This window comes from Zerene cesonia, chromosome 6, assembly GCF_012273895.1.
Source record: "Zerene cesonia ecotype Mississippi chromosome 6, Zerene_cesonia_1.1, whole genome shotgun sequence".
In the NCBI taxonomy this organism is placed as follows: domain Eukaryota; kingdom Metazoa; phylum Arthropoda; class Insecta; order Lepidoptera; family Pieridae; genus Zerene; species Zerene cesonia.
Genome location: NC_052107.1, coordinates 4,308,141 through 4,323,210, shown reverse-complemented (window position 1 = coordinate 4,323,210; position 15,070 = coordinate 4,308,141). Strand labels below are relative to the sequence as shown.

General features: G+C 33.1%; 1 protein-coding gene across 1 annotated transcript; it reads left to right on the top strand.

The window, feature by feature from the left end:
* The first annotated feature begins 1,774 nt into the window (after window positions 1-1,774).
* On the top strand, window positions 1,775-11,533 carry LOC119840597 (cytochrome P450 4C1-like). Its single transcript, XM_038367284.1, has 10 exons — window positions 1,775-1,798; window positions 2,614-2,773; window positions 3,770-3,880; window positions 4,570-4,761; window positions 7,183-7,376; window positions 8,572-8,626; window positions 9,282-9,480; window positions 9,702-9,853; window positions 10,778-10,948; window positions 11,367-11,533. Exons 1-10 carry the CDS (start codon window positions 1,775-1,777, stop codon window positions 11,531-11,533), a joined length of 1,425 nt encoding a protein of 474 aa, XP_038223212.1.
* Window positions 11,534-15,070: the final 3,537 nt, after the last annotated feature.

Here is a 15,070-nt window from a genome sequence, read left to right as displayed (position 1 = left end):
ATGAGTATTAATACGACACAATTATATTACGTGTAATTAATCTGTGCATTTAAAAGTAGTGGTGGCTCACTGGTGAGAACCTCGGACAGGGTCAGGGTCAGGGTTCGAGACCGGGCGAGCGTGCAGGAAAAAAATAGATTTTTCAATTTATCTGCACATGTGGATAACATCATCATTGCTTAAAACGGTGAAGGAAAACATCGTGAAGAAACCGGCATGTCCAAGAATTAAAAAGTTCGACGACATGTGACATCTGCCAACCCGCACTTGGCCAGATTGGTGTATTATGGCTTGAACCCTCATAGGAGGCCCGAGTCCCTGCAATGGGATCGTATATGGACTGATGAAAAATTTAAATAATAAATATTATATAAAGGAAATTTCTATTAGTACTATAAAGCTGATGAAGAGTTTGCTTATTTGTTTTTTTGAAGTCGCTAATCCAGGAACTATTGGTTCCTTTTGAAAAATTCTTTCAGTTTTAAATAGCCCATTTATTGAGGAAGTCTTTAGGCTATATATGTACCACGGGCAAAGCCAGGGCGGACCGCTAGTATTTAATATAGTCCAAAATCAAATGCCGCACTTGATTTGAAACGAAGTAAAATCAATTAAACTTTCAGTTCCACCAACCAAACGCGTGTGAAGTGGTCTAGAAAAATCTTTGGTCTTCGATTTATTGGCTTCCTAAACAAATAAGTCGTATTGACATCGGTTTATTGGGCAAACTCGTAAAATAGAGCCTTTTATGTGAGCAAACACAACGAACAGTGATTGGACAGGAGGGTAAAATTTCAGGCCCTTTCGTTTATGTTTGTATTTTACTCGTAAATAAGTTATTATTTGGTTGAGTTTTAATCAATACATTGAGACGTGACGTGACGTGACACCTGATAAATAATAGATATATTCATTTTATTCAATTTATGACTCCCTAGATGTCTAGTCGAAGGTCATTGTTTAGAGTTTAGAAAATTCGACACTTATTTAGCTGTTATCGTGTCTTCTGTTAGCGGAACTATTACCATTGTTTTGACCGCTTGTTCCCGTCGGGGAATCACAAAGAAAAGACTCGGATTGGCGCAACATAGAAGGCTGATTACCTACTTGTTTAATAAATCGGTCAGTGAAACAGATGTTCATCATCTGCACCATACCCCACTAGGTTATACCTTGGCTATATTGTATAGTTTTATAGCTGTAACCGCTTTTATATGAAGGAAATGCTGAATTTATTACATAGCATTGCGTGCTAATCCAGAATATAATATACATCTGTGCCAAATTTCATACAGATTCGATGACGTGTTTTTTCATGAAGAGCCATCCAAACCAACTTTAATATTAGTAGGATAGATACATGGTAATGTCGTGTATCTTACCATTTTCCAACTTGCGATAGAAGAGTATAAGGCAAAGAAATTTAACATGTACTTTATTAAACCCTTTTATGGGGAAAGTAATTGATAATATCAACAAAATAGCTTTCATATATGCATTTTTATATAAAAAGCAAATGAAAATGGTTTGTTTATTAAATTTACTTTTTTCAGTTTTTCTACTTTCGTTACAATTATATAAGACAGCAGTCCGCCCCGGCTTCGCTCATGTTATACATGGTATATAGAAGAGTTTTCGAAATCGGTTCGGTAGTTCCTGATATAGCGCGTTTAATCAACTTTTCAGCTTTAAATTATTAGTATAGAACTTACGCGTGTATCGCTATTTGAATGTGTAATATGCGAAATATTTCCAATCCAATTTGCAGCCATTAATGGATTTCAACGTGGATATCACGGTGAGTCTGAATTTTGATACGAAACGATATTTTACGCTGAAGTAAACACAGCAAATACTTCCGTATTATTTGTTTTGCTCAGATCGTTTTTCACTCATAAAGGTTTATTGTTTGAAGTTTAAAGTTTTAACCTTTTTGTCGAAAGTATCGTATTAATTATAAAAAAAAACATGTAATTAAAAATTTTTTTGAAAAAGTACAAATTTTTGTATTCCAATAATCACTTATTTAGATGCTATGATAACATGTAGTTTTTTTTTTTATTTTAGTTGAAAAGTTATGTTAAAATGATTATCAACCGTTTTTGTTTTAATTATTTGTGTTAAACATCGTTTCAGAACTTTCAGTTAATTTTTTTGTTTTGTTAGATTTTAGGTGATATTAAATCATTTATTTACCGTAACCACGCTCTCTGGGTTGAAAACGCCCGTCGTTGGGTTGAAAATAAATCCTATAAATAGGCGTTAATTGATAAACTTCCAAGCGTTAAATAAAGCTTTATGTTGAATTATTCCATACCTGGTTAGGTAAATACTTTTTAATACATACAATAAAAATAAAAACGACAAATCTATCCAATTGTAGTGAAGTGATGTAACTACATTACCGTATTTTGGCAGCATGTAGATTTATGCAAAAATCAACCGACCGTTGCTCGAGCGAACATAAAAAAATACTTGATCGAAACCAGTTTTCATAAATAGGTGTATCTCTTGCCAAAAACCAACATGTATGCACATAATAAATATGAAGTGTTCATTAAAGCATTATTTCTAAATCTAAGCTCATACGAGCATAATCTTAAATTGGGTTAGGTTGATATGTTTCGAGCTCTGAGTGTGTTAGTGATATTATGGTACTTCTGGTTCAGATACAAGAGGCGAAAGTTAAATGAGTTAGCGGCAAGGATACCGGCTTTCCCAGGATTATTTTTATTCATGGGCGCATTTCAGTTTGCGCATAATACTTCGGATTGTAAGTTATTTAATTATCATAATATGTGAGTTAATAGTTATAAATAAAAAGTGATACGTCTAGTGTATTAATGTCCTAAGTACTTGAATACAAAATGTCGATAAATCATTACTAAAATGTGTGCGTTTCTTTCAGTTATTTTTGATATTATGTCAAAGTGTTGTACATTTGCATTCAAAAATGGTGGGATCCTCAGATTGTGGACTGGACCTAGACTTTATGTAGGTAAGTCTCTTAGAAATACAATTTAATTATACCTACTTAGGTTAATTAGAAGCAAGAATCACGATTCTTAGGAAAATGAAGTTCTGTACATTGCTATTTAGAAGCGAACTCAAAAACAAAAATAATTATAATCCTACTAACATTATAAATGCAAAAGTTTGTAAGGATGTGTGTGTGTTTGTTGCTCTTTCGCGCATAAACTACTAAACCGATAGCAATGAAATTTGGTACGTAGATAGCTGGACAACTGGAATAACATATAGGCAACTTCTAATCCCGATATTCCTACGGGATACGGACTTGCACGGGTGAAAACGCGGGGCGCAGCTAGTAATCTATTAAACTACGAAGTGTGAAAGCGATTCATAAACCAGGGCTTCGTGCAGATCTTTCATTTTCCATGAATGCGGAATTAACAATATTACAACCGATCAAAACCATAGGTTTTCAAATCGATTGAACTATTTTATTATTGATCATTACAATGTGTTTATGTTGATCTTATTTGATTTACTTATAAAATAAATGAAATAACTTCATTGCTCATTCAATTTATTATTACTATAATATAGATGTCAGTTATTATTGTAAAGTTAAGTTAATGAAAGTTCAAAAGCCGTTTTAATATCGTGTCATCATCTTTTATATTAATGTTCATAAATAATTATAAAATGATTTCTGAATTTTAATCAAAGTGCACTTTAGCACCATGCTTATAAAATAATGATCTATTAAATATAATCATTGAATAATCAGATGATAATATTTTAGGGTTAACCAATCCCGAGGACACAGAGTTCGTGTTAAAGAATTGCCTAGAGAAGGAGGATTTAGTGACCTTTTTGAAGTCCATCGTTGGAAATGCTAGTGCTTTTGCACCAGGTAATCCCATTTTTACATTTACCTAATTACTGTTGTCAATGATATTCAATTAGAATTTTTTTTAGAACTTTTATTCTTTAAACGTTTAATTATAAATTGAAAGATGTAATTAATAAAAATAAGGCATTACGTAATTATTAATTTTGGAATTTTTTATTGTGAGAGTCGAGCACGCTTCGGCACGAATTGGGCCAGCTGGCACCGGGGAAGTACCACACCCCCACAGAAAACCGGCGTAAAATAGTGGCATGCCACTGTGTTTCGTACGGTGAGTGGGGGAGCCGGAGGCCCGTTTCCTTTTCCTCACCCGTCCTAGTCCATTCCTTCTTTCCAGTCGTTAATACTTTCCTTTTTCCCTTACCCCATAAAAGCGGGCAGCGCATTCTCAGAGGTCTGAGCCTCTGCGAATAATCATGGCGCTTACCATCAGGCGAACCACCCGCTCAGCTGCCCGCTTGACATAAAAAAAAAAAAAAAAAATTAATTGAGTAATAATTATTTTTTGTTTCTTTGTTATATATTATCAATTTATTTTCATAATTCTACCTCTGCAAATGTTCGTAAGTGGAGGTAAACGCTTACAACCAGGCAATCCACCTCCTCGGTTACCCGCTGTGATAAAAAAGTTTTGAATTTTTTTTAAAGATCATCCATATTGCACTTAAAGTAAATACCTTTTGAAATTTCAGTGTCACAGTGGATATACCGGAGAAAAATCCTAGCACCTACATTTAGTCCAAAAACGATATTTAGCTACATGGATATGGTATCGGATGAAAGTCTCGAATTGGTTAAGAAGTTATCCCTGGATAACCGGATCGGCAATGGGCCGTTTAGCATTTGGAAATACGTAAGCACGTACACCTTGAGCTCTTTGTGTGGTAAGTAATTAGATATTCTGCTATTAAAGTAATAATAAAGAAGTGTATGACTGCTGCCGACGTGGTTCAAACAACACTCGCGACACTGCTTCAGCTTGGAACGGACACAATCGTGTTTAGCGGTACTGCATGGTTTTCAATTGGAGTCCAATATAGCCTAGTGCCTTTTACTGCTGTATTGGGCATTCCCCACAAAAACAATTAAAGGATAAATAATCTATAAGCTATGAACGATAAAATAATATGTAATATATACAATCTATAAGCTATGAACGATAAAATAACATGTACAAATTGCAACTAAAATACATTAAAATGTTTCTGTAGTGATACTTGTCGTTTCGGATCAATCAAAACTATAAAAAGCATAATGCAACAACATAATGCAACAAAAGAATAGAATAAGCTTACAGTATTTAAATAAAGAATGAAAAGATTGTGATTAATTATTCGGTACATTAGTAACAGAGATTGATACAAAGAGATATCATTCAGTCGTTTAATCTATCTTTGCTTCGAGAACAAAGGTTGTTCAATAAATGATTAAGCAAATACTCTATTTACAACATTTTAAATCAATGAGACAATTTTATAAATGAGGATGAAATACAAGAACTTATATCTCTCAGGTATATATTATGCACACTTTAGAAATTATTTAATTCTTAACCACATTTATTTGAATAAATTAATCACATTTCTATAATTAGCAATACTACAATAGCAACATAGGCAACATAGGACTGCTTAGCCCATTAAATCTTAAAAATCTTTTGAAAAGCGAATCATTAGTCCTCTAGTTCAGTGTTGGTATCTTAATAATTTTACTAGCTGCGCCCTGCGGTTTCACCCGCGTAACTCCGTATCTCGTAGGAATATCGGGATAAAAAGTTGCCTATATGTTATTCCAGTTCTCCATTTCATTGCAATCGGTTCTGTAGTTTTTGCGTGAAAGAGCAACAAACACACACACATCCTAACAAACTTTCGTATTTATAATATTAGTAGGAAGTAGGATTCGGTATGTTACTACATAAATTAAATTTAAAGAATGTTAATTTAAACTTATGAAAGATTAAACATCCACAATGTTGTGCATTTTGGTGGTTTTTACCTGACACTGAAAAAAAAAAATTAATTGTCAATAGAAGCATATTTTAAAACAATTTATCCGTTACACTAAGCGATTATGCATTCATACAATTCCCACCGGATAAATTCAATGCTTTATGTTTATCATATGAGTCAATGCATTAGACGCACTTACGGTGTGAATATATTATGAAGAGAATACCGTGCAGTAATTAATCAATATTACCAGCTATAAGCTGCAATGTTGTCAACTCAGCTTAACCATCCAATTTCTTTAAAGCCTGAAATCTTCGTTAAGTAAAATAGTGAATTTTACTGTTTTCAAAACTACCTTTGTTGATTTATAAATATAGAAAGGCCTGTGTCAGAATGAAACATACACTACTTTGTTATTTATAAATTATTGTCCAGACAAATTATTATTTCAATAAACTATATATAATACCCTATTTAACACGTATAACTGTATTGCAGTTGTTTAGAATTATACAGGAAGACTAAGGTACACTTTAAATAAAATACACAATAAGCAATATTTCAATGTTTTATTGATAACAATTAGTCTTGGCTCTATGGTAAGGTAAGCTGGTATGTAACTGTATAAAAGCTTTCTGTTTTCAAGAATTGCTGCATTTGTATGTTTGATAAAAAAATTGTAAGATAGGTTTTAAATTTGTGTACCTAATGTTACTAATTAATGAGGGCTTTGAACAACTTTCATTTTCTTCGTGAAAATTAAAGTTGACTTTGTGAATCTTTTAACTAAGTTATAATTAAAAGTTCATGAATGTTGTCAGTTGTATGTTGTTGGATTATTTTATATTATATATTTAGGTAAACAAAAATACAATTTATACATTTATATCTGGGGGGTCGCTATCGGGTGATCGTAGGTGTCATGAACCTGCGAACCTGCCATGAACTTTTGCAGAGGGCTTATGCCTATGAGATAACATGTCAACTTGAAAAAATAACGGATAACGAAGGGAATGCAAGTAGTGAGGGGAAAGAACCGACTGAGTAATGTAAGGAAACTATATAAACTAAACTATATAGGAAACTATATATATATAAACACAGTAGTATTCTCATGCTACTATTTCGCGCCGATCTTCTGTGGGGGTTCCCCCTGTTCGAGCTGGCTCAAATCGTGCCGATTTGTGCTCACCTTCCACAGTCGTAACTTCATCATTGAAAGTAGTTTTTTTAATATATTTTTATGATTTTACTGCTTAAATTGATGCCTTTCGTGTGATTCCATTTAAATTTGTTCTAGTTCTGAGAATTTGAGGGCGTTTTTTGGTTCAAAATAACTATTAATGATTTCAGCTACAGCGCTAGGCTTAAAACTATCACTGCAGGATTCAGACGTGCCTGTAATTAAGGCTGTATTGGATATATTTAAATTATTAACGAACAGAATGGTTCACCTTTGGCTGTGGCCCGATTGGCTGTACCGTCGCACTTCGCAATACGCTGAATACAAAAAATCCATAGGAATTTTGTATGGTTTAACCGATGAAGTAAGTATACATTACTCAAACTCTAAACTCAAACTTTTATTTATCCAATTAGACTTTTTTAGAAGCACTTTTGAATCGTCATAACTTAGTTTTATCAATTTATAGCGGATTCATTTTATTGGAATATGATTTGCCTTGTTAGTTTTCTTTTTTGAACAGGCTTATATAAGTTTATAGATTTGACAGACGCCACAGGGTTCGCCTTACCGAAGCGACTCCTTGTCTTGAGTGCTAGGCCACCCGTGAACGGTAAGGCGATGATCGTGGGTTTTTGAAATATACTTAGCTTTGTATTTGTTAAATATACTAAATTCATGAAATACATTTTACGCTATTGTTTAAAAAAAAAATTAACGAAATTGTCTCAGCGTGCCGCGACCCAAACCGAGGGAGATTTTTCAATGAAAAAAGTGGCTGAGACGGTAAACGTTGTTCTGCCTCACTCTTATCACTTAGGGATATAAAAATTGTTCGTAACCTATTCTAGAGAAATTAAAAAAAAAAAAATCAGTCCAGCTGTTTCTGAGGATAATGATAACCAACAGTGAGATCGAGAATGGCATGCTGTAGATAGATATGCTATTACTCAGAAAAACGCTTCAACATGCTTTATATGTATCAATGCATTTCACGATTTGAGGGCATTAAAATAGTATCTATGTTAAAGAAGTAACGCGAGTTAAAAACAGTTTTAAATAGTTTTAATCATCTGAAAATATCCTCAAACTACGGCGGAACTGTGTTCAGTTTTCAATATTGTTAAAGCACATGATTGCAGATAGTCGATGCAAATTTAGTTGCGACAACGTTGATTTCCTGCCGTAGGCGTTGGGAGGCAATCGAATTGGTGATTATTGAAGAGGCGTAATTTTAGTAGAGCCAGCTATCAACTGTTTTAGCCTTGAATTGCACGGATGGGAAATCGGTCGGATTATTTGATCTTATTCAATGAATCGTGGGATAATGAAATGAAAATCTGATGAAAATCGCTTAATTGTGCCTAATCTGTTTAGTTGTTAAGTTTATTATTAAAGCTGTTGCAATATATGTTTGTCCCATCGATTGAATGCATTTTATGTTTGTCCCATCGATTGGTTGAATAAAAAAAAATATTAAAGGTACTTAATGTTTCTAAACATTCAACACACAACCGACAACCTGAGATTCAAAAATATAATTTATTGTTTATTTTTAGATATTAAAGAACAAACGGGATGAAATTTGTCAATCAGATGATATATGCAATCCAGGTTTGTATTAAAATTCAAAGACTTCTACTAAATATTAATACTGGGTGGAGACGTCAATATCACATTAAATGAAAACACTGCCAGGTCATAGTAGTATTTTGTTGCTGTAAAAAAATTTATATTTTGTTTACAAATAAATAATACATAAAATGGAAATAAATGGATCATCATGTATTACAGAGTCGGGTGGTGTCGGTCAGTTAGTATAAAATCATAAAAACTAAAATTAATACTTTTTGACTAACTATCGGATATGTTTAATTTATTTCTGGTATCAAAGTAGACTAGGAACGTCATCATGTAAATTTAGTTTAATTTCTCATTGTATTGCCGTCTCACAATTTGTAAGACCACTGAATTTTTTTGACCTTACTTGACTTTGAATCATATTTTTTTGACATAGTATAAAATATTTGGGTTTTAAATATTAATAAAAAAGGCAATGTTTTTAAAAATAAATAAAAACAATGCTGCAAATACAAAAAATTGTACTAAGAAAAAAGTGATAAAAAATTTGAACATAACTTTTAATAAGTTAATATAATAAGTATATATATAATATATAATAAGTTAATAAAATAAATACCATAACATATATTTTCATACATAAAGTGGACGAGCCAAGATTAATTTGTTTATACACATTTTTTTTCAGGTGCAAATAAAACACAATGTTTCCTTGACCATCTCTTAGAAGGGAAGTCCAATGATGGAAGTGGACTAACAGACGTCGAAATACGAGACGAAATTTCATTGTTTTTACTAGCTGGGACCGATACGTCTGCAATTGCCATTTGCAATACATTGAAACTGTTTGGAAAATATCCAGAGGTCCAAGAGAAAATTTACGCGGAGTAAGATCATGACAATAACCGGTTTCGCTACTTCTGGATGTGTTCTGCTTAGTTTATCTGGCAGATGAAATGATCGGCACTATATAAAATTATCTGTCCATGTGTCAAATAGGCTATCGAAAACAATTTCAGAAAGTAGCGAACCTAACCACTAGTACTTTAAATTCTTAAATGAGGCATTACTAAAGCATGTACTAACGTGAAATAAATTGCATCATCAGGTTAATAAGTGTTCTTGGTGATTCGGATCGACCCTTGCACAAGAATGACTTAAAAGAGCTCAAATATATGAACAGAGTGGTAAAAGAATCGCTACGGCTTTATCCACCAGTTCCAATAATTGTGAGGAAAACTAAAAAGGAGATAACATTGCGTAAGTATGTCTTTATTTGTAAATGATTTTATTGAAATCTAATAAAATTACAAATCCTACTTCTAAAATATGCACAGCAAACATGGAAACTTATTCTGAGTATCAGTAAGATAAATTAAAGCTGATATTAAATTTGGAGAAAAACAGCGGCTGGATCCCATAAAAAATAAAAACAGCATTATAAGCATCAACGTCTGCCTGCTGGTAAGCGCTATCACCACCCTTGAACATTTGCAGAGGATAAGGTCGTTTGTAGACCTCATCATCATAATCATCATCATCAGCCCATGTTCCCACTGCTGGGACACAGGCCTCCTATGAGGGTTCAGGCCATAATTCACCACGCTGGCCAAGTGCAGGTTGGCTGATGTCACATGTCGTCGAACTTTTGATTCTTGAACATGCCGGTTTCACGTGTTCGCTGCATGATGTTTTCCTTCACCGCTTTAAGCAGGTGTGATGTTATCCATATGTGCATATAGATTGAAAATCAATTTATTTCCTGCACGCTCGCCCGGTCTCGAACTTATCAATTTTGAAGTCCGAGGATCTTACAACTGAGCCACCACTTTTTTTTTGACGTCACGCCTTTAGAAATCAATTGCCGATTTTAAATAGAAAGGCAAAGAAAAATGATTGACGAGTGAAATAAAAGAAAGGATTAGAAAGGGTGAGGACACTGATACGGGCTTCCGGCTCCCCCACTCACCGAACAGTATACAGTTACATTCGTATGCTACTATTTCACGACGATCTTCTGTTGTGGTATAGTAACTCTCCCGGTACGAGCTGGCCCAATTCATGTCAAAGCGTATTCGACATTTTACATACATTTAAAAATATGTATGTGTATGTAAAAAATCGATTGTGACGGATTAAATTCATGTTAAAATCATTTCGTGTATTAATAAATATTTATTGCAGCGTCGGGAACAACTCTGCCTAACAAAACTGGAATTATCATTTTCATTTGGGGAGTCAACCGAGACCCTAACTATTGGGGACCGAATGCAAATTGTTTTGACCCTGACAGATTTCTTTCCCCTAACACAAATTTATTAACGACTTTTAGTCTTGGACCACGGAATTGCGTTGGTGAGTATGAGATAATTCACCATCATCAGTCCATATATGTTCCCACTGCTGAGACACAGGCCTCCTATGAGAGTTCAGGTCATAATCCACCACGCCGGCCAAGTGCGGGTTGGCAGATGTCACATGTCGTCGAACTTTCGAACCCCAACTTATCGATTTTGAAGTCCGAGGTTCTCACCACTGAGCCACGACTGCTTTTATTATGAGATATTTAAATTGGTTCAAATCATAATGTACGTAATATCTGACCAGTTTAAATTTGATAAAGTTTAAATTTATTTTTACTCATACTTTTTGGGTGCTAAATATAAAATGTATTTGTATTAATATGCATTTAAAGTAGGATATATTATAAATATCCAGTGGAATGGCTAAACTATGCTCTCGTAAAGTTTTTAATCCTAATGTATTGTTTCAGGATATCAATTTGCATTTATAGTGATTAAAGTAGCGCTTGTTGAAATTGTACGACGGTATAAAGTCGTTGGTGAACGTGAAGATAGCAATATACCTAAAATAAATAGTACATTTTCTATTATGTTAAGAGATAGGGACGGGTATGAAATAAGTTTGGAGGAACGATAATTTGGGTGTAGGTACATTTTGGGTACACAGGATGGGTGCCAGTCATACTAGATTATTGACAACATCCATACAAAACCAAATTCCAATCATAGTATGTGACATCATTGCAGACTATCCTCTGAGCTACAGTGTTATTTATTATATATTGTATATTTATCCATAATTGGTGTAAGTATAGCAAATTATATTTTTCAAATTAATTAAATGCAACAAACTATGAATATTTTTTGCTTTTATTGCACCCATCATAACAATTTCTAGACTATATCTTTGTATTCGATTTAAGCGTTCTAGCATATTTTATATAGATTGTTTTAATATCCATACTATGAAAATCCCTTTACACATCATAATTTTGTATTTGGAAGGACGGTTAAAATTTTTTAGTCATAAGGGAATAGAGAGAAAAAACACAACACTAATAAAAAAATACCAAACATGTCTTCGGTTATTGTTTTAAAATAATATGTATATATACTCAAATTGCTTTTAAAGTGGGGGGGAGCTTTGTTTGTTCATATCAGGCGAATAAATACCAGTGTCTATTTCCTTCCTCAGACTTAAGCAAACGGCTTTATTTGAAACTATGTGAAGTTTGTTTGATTGCATAAACACACTGGATGTTGAATGGTTCCTTCTATTGAACATCAACTCAACGTATAGCTGGAGCCCTAGACTTCGCTCGCGTGGTTCCTGGTTAAATGCAGTTTTTTTCTCTATCTACTCCTGTAGCAAATTTTCAAAATATTGTGAGATGGTCTTGCGTCAAAGAGTCACAAACGTTCATTAATCCAACTTCACAAAATTTCACTTTGTAATATCTGTTGGAAAATGTGAGAAAATTATATAAAAGGCAGTCGCATAGTTTTTTATTGTTTTTAAATTCTTCGCGAGTATAGAGTTAATAAAACATTTGTTAACAGATATTAAGGCCGATTTACCGCAATAACTTTCTTTCTAAAGTGCTCTAAAAACAATTAAATGAACAAATGGCGTTTAAAATCCGTTATAAAACTTTAATATCTAAGGTATTACTGTCGATGAAGACAGGTTTTTTGAACAGTCCTGTCAGAATATTAAAACAGGGTAAACATTTGTTTTACATTCAATTACTATGAATTTGGTAGTAGCCATATTTCATTTATAAGACCGTGACGAACATAAATATTTTCCATTCTCACTAAAAGCAAAATAAAAAGCTTTCAGTGGGTATGTAGACACGATAAATACAGCAGGTAATAAATTTCTTTCCTTTCTATTTTCGATCAAAGACTAATGTCCTTTGAAGTGTGCGAATGAAAAATTACTCCTTCACGACGACTGTTTTCGCTGAAATTATTTTAAATTTTTGTTATCCCGGTTACGCGAAACGAAGCGTTGATTTATTTAGGTCTCTAATTACCAACAGACTTGTGAGTTTTTGGAATGATTATCAGCTGAATAGATTTCGATGCTAACTTCAAATATCATCAGATAAGTTAATGGCCGTGGGTAACGAAAAGTGCCTTAAATTTGGAAAAATTGCCCTATACGAAAGGAAGCTCTATCTCTCGCGATTTTTTACGCATTGTCAGTCTCCTTAGCTCAGCTGGTAGCCTAAACGTTTATCAGTAATTCGAACCCAAAACCTTACTTGTTGTAATGTTTCAGATTTTATTAAAAACACATTAATACATCAAATATTAGCATTTGTTTATATACCGTATTTATAGAGGTATATCCCATATCCATTTATTATGCAAGAGCTAATTAAAAATACGAATGAAAACGCTAAGTGCTGGAGGTTGAAGTATCAGCTACTTGTATCTCTGACCCTAACCGCGTTTTGCGTTAAATTTATCATAAAACTTTCAGCTAACAACTTTATATACTGTTCTAAAGCAAAGTCGAGATGTTTTACTTTTTTTCTGACATTTTAGGCGGTTAATGTTTTTTTTATTTCAATGTAAATAAAAAAAAAACACAACAATAAAGTACACTTTTGTCTTACACGAACTGAACATTGAGTCACATTGAACTGTATTCATGTGACCGACAAAAGCTGGCTACTGTTAATGCAGAAGTAGGCGAAAGGTCGAATTGACTAACATCCTCTTTTTGAAGTTGGTTAAAATGTTAACAAGCTAAGGGTTTATAATTTTTATAAATCTATTTAAGTGTAAAATAATGAGTATATATTAATTACTACATTACTATATTACGAGTACTATATTACTATTTCATAGACTTTTTATAGTAAATAGTACTTGCACCCGAGTTATTTTCTTATAATGTTCCATTATTTAGAAAGATCTATCAATAACAATTCATCTGTTAGAAATTAAACGTGATCATCACTAGAATAATGGATAATGCGAAGGAAGAAAAGAAAAACGATAGCAAAGCAATATCGTCCATCGATTATGATAATATGCCCATTAAATTGCAAATGTCTTTGTGGCTTTCATCGCTACCGATTTATAACTCGAATCCACCGATGTACTTATAAATCGAAGGTTTAATAAAAGTTCTATAAAACAGTGGAAACTTTGTGCACGATTTAAAATTGTCGTACAACGCTTTTTCTATATATTTCACACAATTCTATTGAAATATGTAGGTTTAAGAAAGATCCGGAAGAATTAAACTATGGTACAAAAAATATAAACCTAAAATCTGCTCAAAATACATACATTTTTTGTGGAAAAATACTGGCATTTTTAATATTACATATTTGTATTTAGGAATAATGTATAAATAAAATGACCGCGGTGGTTTTAAGATCAAATTCTTTTTATGTAGTCGAGTTTCCGTTTTTGTGATAATTACTTGTATATGCAATTTAAGAATATAATCACAAGCCAAATTGTTTATTGTGTACATACATAATTGATATAATTTTAACGTGAACGGTAAAGGCCACTGACGGAACCCGTCCATCTTGTTCAGAGTTCCGCGCTGACTACGTCTGGGGCTTATCTCTGATATAGCCTTGAATACTTTTAATACTTTGAATTGATAATAGCAGGATTTTTGTTGTACCAAAAATACTGAGACAGTTTACATACCAATGTAAACTTCATCACATGTATGTTAAAAATCTAAGTAACTATGAAGACTTAATCCTACTAATATTATAAACGCGAAAGTTAGTGAGGATGGATGTATGTGTATGTGTATGTTTGCTACTCTTTCAGGCAAAAACTACTTAACCGTTTGAATGAAATTTGGTACTTAGATAGCTGGACAACTGGAATAATATATAGGCAACTTTTTATCCCGATATTCCTACGAGCGAAAACTCCGAAACGGCGGGGAGCAGCTAGTATATTGTATTAAAAATGATGTGGACAAATCCACGTTGAAACTAATTTAGTTTAAATTAAGTATATTATTCTCAAACACACGCACACACACAGGTGCACACTACACATTCACGCACGTTTGAATGTATGCTAATACAACTCGATTCCTTGTCCTTAAGGCAACTATATGTGCTGCAAATAATCTTGAAAAAACATCAGGAACTTAATTTCGACAATAATAACTTTAACAAAA

Coding starts and splice junctions, on each gene's coding strand:
- LOC119840597 (XM_038367284.1), top strand. CDS start 1,775: ATGGATTTCAACGTGGATATCACG. Junction 8,627..9,281: donor AGATGATATATGCAATCCAG/GTTTGTATTAAA, acceptor ATTTTTTTTCAG/GTGCAAATAAAACACAATGT. Junction 9,854..10,777: donor TAAAAAGGAGATAACATTGC/GTAAGTATGTCT, acceptor TATTTATTGCAG/CGTCGGGAACAACTCTGCCT.